Here is a 13,140-nt window from a genome sequence, read left to right on the forward strand (position 1 = left end):
TGTCGCGAAATTAAAACGGTTTAGATTTCATCCTGGTGTTTATCAGTCCTAATTGCATATGAATGTTCTGCAATAAAAACGGATCATACTTCGTAGACGAAAGCTTTGATGTTACAGGTGCATGTACGATAGTCTCAGTTGGGAGAATGTATTACAATAAAAAACATATTAAAATAACTTATCACTGTGTATGCAGCTTTATACTTTCTATAGAATGCATTATGTGATGAGAGCATATTGTATATACAAATATCATCATATTGGGGTCGTGATATCTATGATATTCAGGTCATTTCATTACCCTTTTGAATGATAGTCATCTTTTATGAAAATAAACCCGCATAATTTTTTTATTTTTTTATTTTTTTTTTTTAAATATTGATCAAAATCTACGTAGTTCAGGTTCGACAACGAAATTTTAGAAAATTATAAAAATTAGTGAAATTCTGGCTTCAACTGAAAGGGGTTTATAAATCAATCGGTAATAGTAGAAGCAGTGTTATGGTAATAGGGCATGTAAAAATCATGAGTCTCTTGGCAAATGATGGTGAACATACCCAACTGAGGATATTCTAGTGAGGTGCAGAAAAAATATAGGTGTTTTTACACTTAGCTTCTTTTTTTTTTTTTAAAAACTGTTACTGCCATATTTATTTCAGGCTCCCTGCATTTCTAGTTATGTTGGGAAGAGGTAGTGTATTTATTTGATCGGTGAACATTTATGAAGAGAATATGCATAATTCATTATGATATGATTTGCATATGAATTTATTATTGTGGTATTTAGGGTCATACCTGGGAAACTGAGGGAGTGGTTTTGTGGTATTGAAGGTCACATCTGAAAACCTGTGGGAGGAGTTTTGTGGTATAGAGTGTCATATCTGAGAAACCGAGGGAGTGGTTTTGTGGTATTGCAGGTCACAGCTGAGAAACTGGGCGAGGGGTTTTGTGGTATTGCGGGTCACAGCTGAGAAACTGGGGGAGGGGTTTTGTTATATTAAGGGTCACACCTGAGAAACTGATGGTGGGGTGTTATGATATTAAGGGTCACACCTGACAATCTGAGGGAGGGGTTTGTAGTATTGAGGGTCATACCTGAGAAACTGAGGGAGGAGTTTTGTGATATTCAGGGTCACACCTGAGAAACTGAGGGAGGGGTTTTGTTATATTAAGGGTCAAACCTGAGAAACTGAGGGAGCGATTTGTGGTATTGAGGGTCACACCTGAAAAACTAAAGAAGGGTTTTTTGTAGTAATGTAACACATCAAGTAGATCGGGTGATATGATGGCGTGATCTGATTGGGTGAATGCGACATTACCTATATTGGAGACACGTTACATGGTGTTTGCACTTTCCAGTGCTTGAAAGGCGGGCTATTGTCAAAATACCTAACCGAAATGCCTTGATACCAGTCAAAATAGTCAAATATTTTCATTCACTCTGTTAAATCAGTCTAAGGAATTTCTAGAAATGGTGGTCTTGAAATTTAATACCAAACTCCAAGCCCTGAATTTGTATAGATTTTGTTTGGTGAAATGCTACTAAAAACCAAAATGCTGTTGTCAATACGAAAAGTTTGTTCACCTGCCTCATTCAGACAGACAGATTCTATCCTGGACAGGTGCTTGCAATAAGTACCAGTCACTGTTGACAGGTGAATCCATTTCTGTCCGCTCATCTATCATGCAAAGAGTGGGATACATGTGATGACACACATAATTTATTTTTAAACAGTTTTGACGAATATTTTTGTTTGTTTATCAGGTAGCGTTAATAATCAGAAAAAAACAACACAATATTCAAATAAAAGTTTATATAATTTTAATATTCAAGGGAAATGCTTACTTAGTCATGGCAATGTAAGTGAGAGGAATGCACATGCAAGGCGTTTCATTCATTGTATGCATTTGTGATTCACTCCATGTTGTAAGATGTCAAACTGGGAATGTGTATATCATGATACCAAAGGTCTCGTCACCCCTCACTTGTTTCTTATTTTTAGCAAATATGGTAATTAGCCAATATAATATTCAATATAAAATTACAGAAATTTCTATGGATTGCAAATCCCAATATTTTGACATAACTTAAAAGTACTGTAGAATTAGATATTGATTGCAAACTTAAGATTAATGATTTTGTTGTCATATATTAAATATGAATTAACATACGTGTATATGCAACATTTATTTGATGGTTTTTCATTGTATATGTAAGCAAGAAATTCTGAATTTTATAATAATTATGTCCTCATAGGACGGTAAGTTACATTGTATTTTTGTTTAATTATTTATAACTCAAAAAAATAATCTGGACACATTTTTTTTTTCTGTTTTTTCTTTTAGCCAATAACACCAAAGTAAATTTTTATCTTTTAAAAATATGATCCTGATTTTTTCTAAAATTTTGATAAAGATCTGTAGCTAATGGGATATTATGTTCATATCGTCCGAAATTAACAAAAATATTACAGAAAAATACTAAAATTGTGCACAATGTTGAACTAAAATTTTGCTGGGAAAAATTATGCCGTGTGTGTTATAAAAATGTTGAGTACATTTATGTTACATATTTTATTTCCTGAATCAGCATTAAAAATTAATAATAGTTAAATTAACAATAGGAATAATGATAAAAATAGTATAAATAATAATGAATGATTATTCTATGGTGTGAATAAGATACAACGTATCATGGTTGGAAACCTCCTTGAATATTTTATTCATCTGTAAATGTTCGAGTTTCTATTTTTGTTTGAAGCAATTTACGATCAATGTTTGGTAATTAGGAGCATTTAAGGAGCTGTGTTTGCTAACTGTGTAGAAAATGTGATGCTGGGTGAACCCATAAAGTGAATGCTGTCACTACTCCTAGATGCATTAAAGATGGATGCCACTAGCAATTAAAGCTTGTCAAGCTGCAAATAAGAATTATGTTGATATTGAGACAATGAGTAGGGCAATATGAAAAAGTTTTGTTTAATACTTCTCTTGTGAATACAGATACTTTATTATGATCTGACATAAAATTAGGAATTTGATTTAGTGGTGCTCAAATGACTGTAAATGCATTAATTATTCAAAAGTTATTAGTTTCGGAATTTTCGCTGGTACGTAAAATCCGCTAAATTAAATCCACTTGAACATGTGAAACAAAAATAGAACTCACTGTTTCCCTGCCATGTTTGTGCAATTAAAACTCAGTGAAATTACCCAAAACATGAAAATAGTGAAAATCAGTGAAAATAAATGGTTTTACAGTATTATTAATTTGATATATAAACTATGCTGATGCTTTTAAATTACTGAAATGTACAAATCCTCGGGGACGGAGCTACGTCACAAGACGTTCCACGTTGCTAAGACGCACTCCACTGTACATGCATTTCTATGGGCTCTGTGCGCGCTGCTGTGGAACGCCGGTCGAGCCGGTGAAAATTTGAGAAAACAACACAAATTCAACTTTAAAGTAATCCCGAACAACCAAATTTATATATGTTACACACATAGGGCTAATTTTGTTGCACTGTTCAGAGGAGTCTCAACAATCATCCCAAATTACCGTTTTCTGCGAGTTTTGGGCCTTTGTTTTCACATGATGCCTGGATGTCCGCCCCCGAAGATAAGAGCCATAGTAATCGCACCTACTCCAAACACTGGCGGCGCTCTAACTTCCGCTTCACCCATTTTGTCTTTCACCACTGCCACATAATAATTTGCATATGTTGTGTAATTTGCATAAAAAAATTTGGTGATTCACTTTTACTTCTTGTTGAAATAAAGAATATATAGCGTATATGACTTGATGGTGTTTATATGGCGATGTTCGAAATTATAAAATCGTGCAACAGAACGTCGGCTGCGTACATGTAACTTTTGTACAAGACCTACTTTTTCCCAAGTGGAGGTATCTCAGTTTACATGTGTGTTTTTTGGCTAAAGGAGACCACCTGCTTTTGCAAGTCAAAGTCTGTTTTATTGAATCAAAACTGCTTTATGCAAAAGTAATCTTGCAAAAATCACAAGATTTAGATGATAGGAAATTGTGTGAAATAGCGATTTTTTTAAAGTTTACATATAAGAATGGAAAAAAAAAAAATTTTAAAGGGACTGCACAACTCTGTACTTTCATATGTAAATATCGTGTGGGTAGTGGTGAAAGCAAAAATGAGTGGAATGAAAGCGAAAGCACTGCCAGTGTCCGATGTGTTGTAATCACACATCACACATTAAAATTTTGTTTCAATGAACAGTGTCGTTTTACATGCGTTGGTAGCATGAGACCCATAATGAACAAAGTGTTGTTGCAATGACTTTCACGATATTCTAATCAATATCATTGTTAAATTATTCAGTGTCTATTTCAGAGGTTTGGCGCCAAAATGAAAGAGCTTTATTCACCTATCACATGCTGTAATTATCTTGTCTTCTTTTATCATATGTGCACATGTGTCGTCAAAACAGATGTGGTTAAACTTCTCTCATGCTAAATTGACAAATGAAAAGAGTGACATTATATATCTATGAGGGATTTTAAAGTCTCGAAATAAAATTGTGTTTCCAACAAAGCGTTACATACGAAAGGATTGCAGGGAACATTTTAAGTAATTAGTATTAGTTTCTATGGTGACATATGAAATCTGCATGGATTTATTTGCAAAGAGGATTTATGTTTTTTAACCGCTCAACGATCGGTAACATTTGTGGACAGAATACAGCATTGATGGCTACATGTCAGGTCAGGTCTTTGCTGTGCTGTGATGGTGGCAGACGCTATGTGTTTGTAGTTTAATGTGTGAGTCTTCTTAAAAGTGACCTCTCTAGATCAACATTTCATAATAATAATAAAAACAGTGGGAGTACTATGCTCGAGCTGTTATACACTCCACACCCAATTGCATGGTCTACCCCATAAGTAGTATTCAGTATTAAATTATCTTTTCTCCCAGTTAGACTAAAATCTAACTAAATGAATGCGTGTTTTTAAAATTTGTAATCTCGTAATGGTTATGGTAGCTACCTTCCTGATTTGTAGGTCTCAAGCCGTTATTAAGGCTTAAATAGAAAAGATTTGTTTGTGATTGACTTGCATCAGTGTTAATTTCATTTTAGTGACTGGGTTCTGTCAAAATGTTGTAAAAACGAAAACAACTATAATAAAACACCAAAAAAAATGCTCATTACACAATTGTTTCAACAACCGAGAATTAAAAAATACCTCTTTTACATGATTTTATCACTATTTTAAATTAATAACCAGTGATAGGCAATTATTCCCAGAAATGAACTTCCCATTATAAATCATGTAGTGTCTGTTTGATCAAATTCTTACTAATGATGAAAAAACTGAATTAAGACAGACATTAATTAATTATGCATAATAAATACTGGTTGGTTAAACAGTTATCAATGCTATATTTACGCAATATACATGTGCCCTCACTTGGCTGATCATTTTCAGAAACCAGACATACACGAATCAGATGTTACATTGTTTGTATATCCAATACATTTTTTAATGCTTGTTAAATTTTACTGATATTTTGGATGTTTGTTTGTTCCAACTATATATTCATAATAATGCTGTTTCTTTTATTAATGCCCATACACTACCGGTATTTTAAAATTTTAATAACGGGATGTCACGAATATGGGACATCTGTTGTTCATACCCGTCACGCTGATGTCTTTGTAAGTGCTGCATTACAGTATAGGAATAAATGTATTAACCAACCAGAGTATGTATACAAAAATATTAAAATATAGAAGTACTATTATACTTCAGGAAAGAATAAATCAAATTTTGATGGCGCCAATATGACTTCAAACCATCATAAGAAGATTACAATCCGTGGATATCATGAAACCGATATGCCGACTGTGTTGCTGTGTTCAGTCATTTACACTCAAATGAGCTTTTAATCAAATAATTCATCTACGAATGTATTATAAATTTACCTAATTAATTATTCATACAAAATCGACAATTCGCAAATCTTGGTTTAACGGCGGCGTATGTATCCAATTTCTCTGCCAATAAATATTATTTTCATGAGTAATTTGATATTTGGGTTCTTGTGCAGAGAGAGAGAGAGAGAGATACAATACTTCAGAATGACCTCTTGTTCATAAACTGCAATATTTAACGGCGCTGTCAATTTCTCCTGGTTGATATCTACACCAATTGGAATGTATTTTCAGGATATTGTGAATTATTAACGATGTTTTTAAAAATCCCTAAGGATTAGTATCGTTATGATGATATCTCACAGAAACCGACATATAACTAGACATATTAATATCACCCTAAAAACATTTTTTCTGTTAGTTTTGTCTCCATCCACAAAATAATACCTGTATAATTTTTTAAAATATTTTCCTAAATAAGAAAAAGCGTTGATTTGTGATTTTGGCCTTAAAGTGGACTGATTTGGTCAGTATTTGTGCTTAAAATCAACTGTCAAAAATAATTGCTGTAGTACAGGCACATTTCTACCCCGGTAATTAAAACTGCACTCAAACAAAAAGTGCTTGATCTATAAAATATTTTTTTATTTTGAACACCTCTGTCAATTATGTAATGTGCATGCGCTACTAATAGAGCCAATACGGTATTTCTAGAGCCTGTATTCGAGTAAACAAAGTTCAAAATAATATTCCCAAGACCTTGTGTATTTAATGCTGTATGTGCGTGCGTGTGTGTGTGCGTGTGTTGGTTGACTCACCACTGCAGTGTCTGCTATGATTGATGTGTCGCAGATGATATTTTGACTCTAGTCTGGTTGGTCGTGTTTATTGGCACCATTAACTTTCATTATGTTGCTGTCTGTGACTTTATTGGCTCACATAAAAAACAAAGAAGATATTTTAAAATTAAAAAAAAAAAGAATTTATTTGTTTTTCTTATCATGATATTTTAGTTGGTAATCAATCACCTTGATTACAATTTCAATTTTTTTCTTCTCTATACTATAGTTTTTTTTCAAGGAAATTGTGATCGATTCTATGCAAACTCCTGAAAAATAATGAGACGGGACATCTGTTGCCAAATATGAGGAGTCAATTCGAATATGGGATATTTATTACCAAATATGGTATATATGTTCCCAGATATTAGATATCTGTTGTCAAATATGGTATATCTATCGCTGAATATGGGATATTTATTACCAAATATGGTATATATGTTTCCAGATATTAGATATCTGTTGTCAAATATGGTACATCTATTGCTGAATATGGGATATTTATTACCAAATATGGTATATATGTTTCCAGATATTAGATATCTGTTGTCAAATATGGTACATCCATCGCTGAATATGGGATATTTATTACCAAATATGGTATATATGTTCCCAGATATTAGATATCTGTTGTCAAATATGGTACATCTATCGCTGAATATGGGATATTTATTACCAAATATGGTATATATGTTTCCAGATATTAGATATCTGTTGTCAAATGCCCTGTCACAAAAAAAAAATTATTTATTAAAACCAGCACTGCTATACAAACAGAAAAGTGGTTTTCTTGTATTTCAGATAAAGATTCATTTTTTTTAACCTAATTAAGAAATGGTTTTTATGTACTGCTCTTCTGATCTAACACATGTGGTAGTTATGGTGATTCTCTGGGCTAAACTCGCATTAAAGGATGTTGGATTAACAGATTCATGTATAAATTGTGTTAAAATGAGCTCTCAGTACCTTACCCAACCATGCATTTGTTTGAATACCATGTATGTGTACATGTATGTATGGCCATATTGCTGGACTGTCTGATTGCGTTATCTCAAATAATCATGTGGTTTCCTGTTTGTCACTTTAGTATTATGACTTGGTCATCACAGTGTTTATGAGCCAGACCCACATTCTCTCCACTTGCTTGGCTTTTAGATAACTTTTATGAAACTTACATGATTTGGGTCAAGTTACTATAATACAGGTCCACACTAATCACCACTTCACCCTGACGAAAAGTAACTTTTTAAGCGATTGGCCAACAGTGGCCTGCTCCCACCTGCATCAACCAATCAAAGTTGTTGTTACATACACACTTTATCAAGAACTATTAATTTTAATTAATAATTTATAACATCAAGCACAAAAGCCGCAAACACCGATTTAGTTTCCAGTGAAAGTAGTTGAGTGTTTTATATTCAGTTGAACACAAATAAAAGTGATTGTTTTCTTCCCAATGGTTGCATTTTTACGAGTACACGGCATTCACTTGCTCATTACAAGTAGGGAAGGTTGTTGACATCTACTTATTACAACCTAATGCCGTAAATTCTAGTGACAATAATAACTTAATAAAATTTTATACAATATACCCTTTTACTTCAAGGCTGGTATTTTTATGTCTTTTTTTCTTGATAAACAAAATGGCTGTTGTCAAAATCGGTCTGCGTAGTTACTTGCAGAGACGTACCTTATTACATCACTGGCTACCTGATACGTTTCCTTGGATTTTTTTTTCTGGTGAGATTAATGCTTATTGCTTGTAAAGAGGTTTACTGACTGAACCGTGGCCGTGCAAGACATTATTTTACTTTGGGGTCTTTCACTTGTTCATATCTATGGACGCTTATTCTTTTAGACGCAGGCTATTACATAGGTTTCATATGTCTGTTACATGTTTTCCTGTTGACCATTACATTCCTATGGAATGAATTCAAGATATTTTCTTACTTTAAATATTGTTGTGCCGGAAAATAACTCTGGATATTGAATGACATCTGAAACAGGGAATTTTTTCATAAAACCATGTTCCATGTTTGGGACTATTACATGACTTACGGTCGTACGACCTTCTTTTCATAAGTGGTGACTGTTTAATGCGCTTAAGTAGCCTGTGGCACAGTCATCTAATGTACAAGTCAATCCTTCATGGTGTTTAGCCCCAGGTTGAAGTTGAACTTTGATCCCAACCGAACGTGTTACAGTACACCAATATTGCATTGTGTATATAATCTTAGATTGGCTTTATATTAAATTTTCTGTCTTTGATTGTATTCCTCTTGTTTCGCTCTACAAAACGTTAAATGTAGGTACTACTGTTTTTTTGCTCTATTATTAGCACTTGCGCTCATGTAAACGAGTCATTTTTTAATGATCCACTGTCAATTCTGTTCACATGTGTGTCTGTTGAACGTACATTTCTAATAGAGCAAATATAATATTCGGATCACCTAGGACGACAGAACTAAGGAAAATTAGCTTTTTAGTCATTGGTTGATAGTTAAGAGTGTACTTCATTGCCAAACTTTCAGTGTCGTTTTATGGATTTCTTGTCATAATAATATCCTTGTTTTATCAGCATGGCAATGTCTCAAAAAAAAATCTATTATCGGTATTTACTTCATTAATTTCTTGAGAATTACTTACAAAAATGTTTCATTTCTTGTAATTTTTCTTTTAGAGTGATCTTGTCGAATACTATTATTATTGGAAGAAAACGCCAGAAGCAGCCAACCAGCGGCCCCATCGGAGACATCGTCGTCAAAACGTTCTTCGAAGGATACGACCTGGAGCTCGTTCCAGTCGACCTGCCAGCTCTGAATTTTGTAAGTGTCTGCGTGTTTTTGTCTTTTAAATAACCAGGACATAGTAACAGTTGACATAGTAATAGTTGTTGTAATAACTGTAATTTGATGATGTGTATCTGTATGTCAATAGAATATTAACCTTTTTACCACCAGTTTCCTCTTTTCATCACAAATTCACAAAATAGTCCCATTTATAGTATGCACTTTCCTTCAGAAGGTTGGGACAAAATAGCTAAATTTTTTGAGTAAAAACTAAAAATAACCAATTTTTTTGAGTAAAAACTGAAAATAGCCAAATTTTGTCAGTTGGTTTCAAAATTTCCCGAAATATTGAAGAATATAAGGAAAAAAGTTTGGGCGAGAAAGTCCTGTGGTGAAAAGGTTAATGGTATAGTGTCACTGTACTATGTTTTTATCTTTACTTGTTTTTGCTATTAACTTTTCCATATCTTAAAGTTTCTACAAAGCAGCTCACTCTTTCTTATATATTTTAAACATCTTAGTTACTGTAAAACTGGTACAATTATGCTTATAAAATGTGGGTGCTTACAAAAAACAAAATTTTAGAAAAGTCTGTGCTGGTTTCTTCTGATGATTTAAAGTTGAATTTGCATTTGCATATCTATGAGGTACTCTCCCCCGACCAATATATCTCCCCCGACCATTGTGCAGAAATTTGTCTTTTGCAAAATTGTGTTTATAACAATTTTCAAACTAAACATTGATCTAATATCTGGGCATTACGACCCTTTGGTTGAAAGTAAAACAAATAAATTGTAGAAAAAGTCATAAATATTGACAAATTGTTCGACTGAAGTTATGACGAGGATAATTATAGGATTCATGAACCAGACAAGTTTGTTTTCGTAAACAATGAGAAAATTTACGCTGAAAACAATATTATCATTACATGCTATTTGAGAATGGGGAAAATATTTATCAACTGTTTGTAACTTTGCTAAATTCAAAGCAACACGAATATTTTTTATTACTATTTATTTTTATTAAAATATTTTATTTTAGCTGGAATTAATTTTCGCTGAAAATACTTCTTAAGTATGAAATTTATTTTCACTGATTTTTGACGAGTTGAATGTAAAATATAGGAAAAAAGGTATTATCGCCGCATTTTATTTCACTGAATCATTCCTTCAGCTAAAATAGTCTAAACTTATTCCAAGCGAAAATAAAGAATTCTACAGTAGGCTGATTGTAAATATTGAAGTGGTTTGGAGATAAACTATCAGTAAATGTTTATCTTTAGAAATGCTAACATTTTGATAGATATCTATAAATGCTGCCTGTGTTGAGACTGATCTCATTTACAAAACTGATGTTTTTGATAGAGTAGTTAATATTTTGAGATCTTCGCAGCCTGGTAGTTCTCAGCAATGTGAAAATGTTTGTCTTGTAACTTTATGCTTGCACTATGAATTGTAGGAATTAGTTATACCGCCCTCTATCAGTTATCAGTGGAAATGGCTGTTTGAATCTGTTATCCTGCCCTCTACCAGTTATTAATTAACCGTTTTTTTTCACCAAACTTTCTCACCCAATTTTGTCTGCATTTTTTTTTTCTTTCATATTTCTAGAAATAAGCCCTAATTTTGCAGCAGACAAAATTTGAATCAATTTGCAATTTTTACTTAAAAAGTTTGACTATTTTTTTCCAGATCTTCGTAAGAAAGTAAATTATAAACAGGACTATTTTCTGAATTTGTGATGAAAATAGGGAACTGGTGGTGAAAAGGTTAAGATGATTGTTGGATGAAGCTTATTTTTAACACTTTGTAATAGACATTTAGGGAGATGTAGATTTTTATGTATTTTTTTGTGTGGGCAAAACTTTGCTCATAATTGTGATGACTTTCTCTCAGCAAGCGTTCAATTTATTTATTTACTCACTCAAGTTAGTTTTTTTTTTTTTTTTTTTCAGTGGATCTGAGTTCTGCAAGTGAAGAGGAGATAGACAGTGAAGACAGTGAGAAGGATCTAAGCGGCTATGCTTGTAGACATTGTTATACCACATGTATGTACACTAATAAACCTATTGACTGGTTTTGAGGGCAATAGCACATGCTAATTGCCCCACCCTTCAATATATTCCTGAGATTATCGCCAAAGGAAAAATGTATCTTCCAAAGTTGATTAACCCCATGAAATGTAATAAAATCCAGATAGCATCTGTAATAATTTCTACCTTCCTGTTCATTTCTGAGAATTCCATGCTGAGCTGATAAAAATAAGTGATGTCAGTTCTTATTTCGTATGCAAATCTCAGCGATTAGTGTTCACTGATTATGGGTAAAAAATGTTTGAAAAATGCTTCTTTAGGAGTATAATAGTTCACACTTGAGGGCTTGTGCTTCTTCATTTTTACTTCAATAGATAACAAATAAAACACAGCATGAACAAAATCACTTTGATAGATTTATGTCAGTTTTATCAGTTTGTAGTTATTTAAAGTTGATAAACTGAGTTGTCAAGCTGAGCTGATAATCACTGCTTCCTGCAACATTCATTCAACTTGTAATCTGATTCTCGTCTCACAGCATCCAAAGACTGGCATCACGGTGGGAAAGATAAAATCCTACTCTGTACTGACTGTCGTATATTTTTCAAGAAGTACGGGGAAGAACGACCAATAGACAATCCACGTAGTCCACCTCCATTTATGTTCAAACCTGTTAGAGAAAATGACAGCGACGAAATTAAACCGAAAATGAGAACGAGAAGAAATAGAGATTCTGTAAGTATGAGGTTTTTGAATCATATGATGTGAATGCTTCCAATGGGATTGGCTAATAGTGATCATAACTAAATAATAGAAATAGCAGATGCTGATTGGGCTGAGTTGGTCATGTGACTTCAACAAGTGTTAGATGATTGGTTATGAGTATTTATCACTGCTTAATACTCAACAAGCTTCACTGTCATGTACAAATATCCGTGCATATCCCATAATGCATTGCTATATTCATCACATTATCACATTGATCATGAAATGTGCTAAACAATTTTTGTAGGTAAACTCTACTCTTCGAAGTGGTCGAAGTAAATATAGTAGCGAACCTTCAAGTCCTGTACATTCACGACGGTTATCACGTGGTAGTAATCGCAATTCACCCAGTGCATTCAGTACATCAAGTGACAGCAGTACTAAGTCCAGTGGAAGAGGCAGAAAGAAGGTAAATCATCTTTTGACATGGGGTTGTTGAGGCTTCTGGACATTCAATGTGTTGATTTTCCTGACTAGTTGTTATATGCAAACAGTACTGATGGTGCATATTAAACCTTTTCTATGTTTTGTACAATGAGACAGGGACATAGTCCATATTTTGTACAATGTGACAAGGACATAGTCCATATTTTGTACAACGTGACAGGGACATAGTCCATGTTTTGTACAACGTGACAGGGACATAGTTCATGTTTTGTACAACGTGACAGGGACATAGTCCATGTTTTGTATAACGTGACAGGGACATAGTCCATGTTTTGTACAACGTGACAGACCTGTGTTACCATCTTCCTATCATACACCGACATTGCAGCTATTTAATCAGGGATTGAAATAGAAATTTTTC

The 13,140-nt window shown here is 33.4% G+C and overlaps 1 protein-coding gene across 1 annotated transcript in view; it reads left to right on the forward strand.

Moving 5' to 3' along the window:
• The window catches only part of LOC100368754 (uncharacterized), a 116,913-nt gene that overhangs the window by 95,403 nt on the left and 8,370 nt on the right, over nt 1–13,140 (forward strand). The window contains exons 11-14 of the mRNA XM_006822970.2: nt 9,427–9,571; nt 11,490–11,582; nt 12,106–12,302; nt 12,580–12,741. Coding sequence (XP_006823033.1) covers nt 9,427–9,571; nt 11,490–11,582; nt 12,106–12,302; nt 12,580–12,741 — 597 coding nt within the window. The remainder of the gene's footprint in view (nt 1–9,426; nt 9,572–11,489; nt 11,583–12,105; nt 12,303–12,579; nt 12,742–13,140) is intronic.

This window comes from Saccoglossus kowalevskii, chromosome 15 (genome assembly GCF_978046115.1).
Source record: "Saccoglossus kowalevskii chromosome 15, keSacKowa6.1, whole genome shotgun sequence".
Classification (NCBI taxonomy): Eukaryota; Metazoa; Hemichordata; class Enteropneusta; family Harrimaniidae; genus Saccoglossus; species Saccoglossus kowalevskii.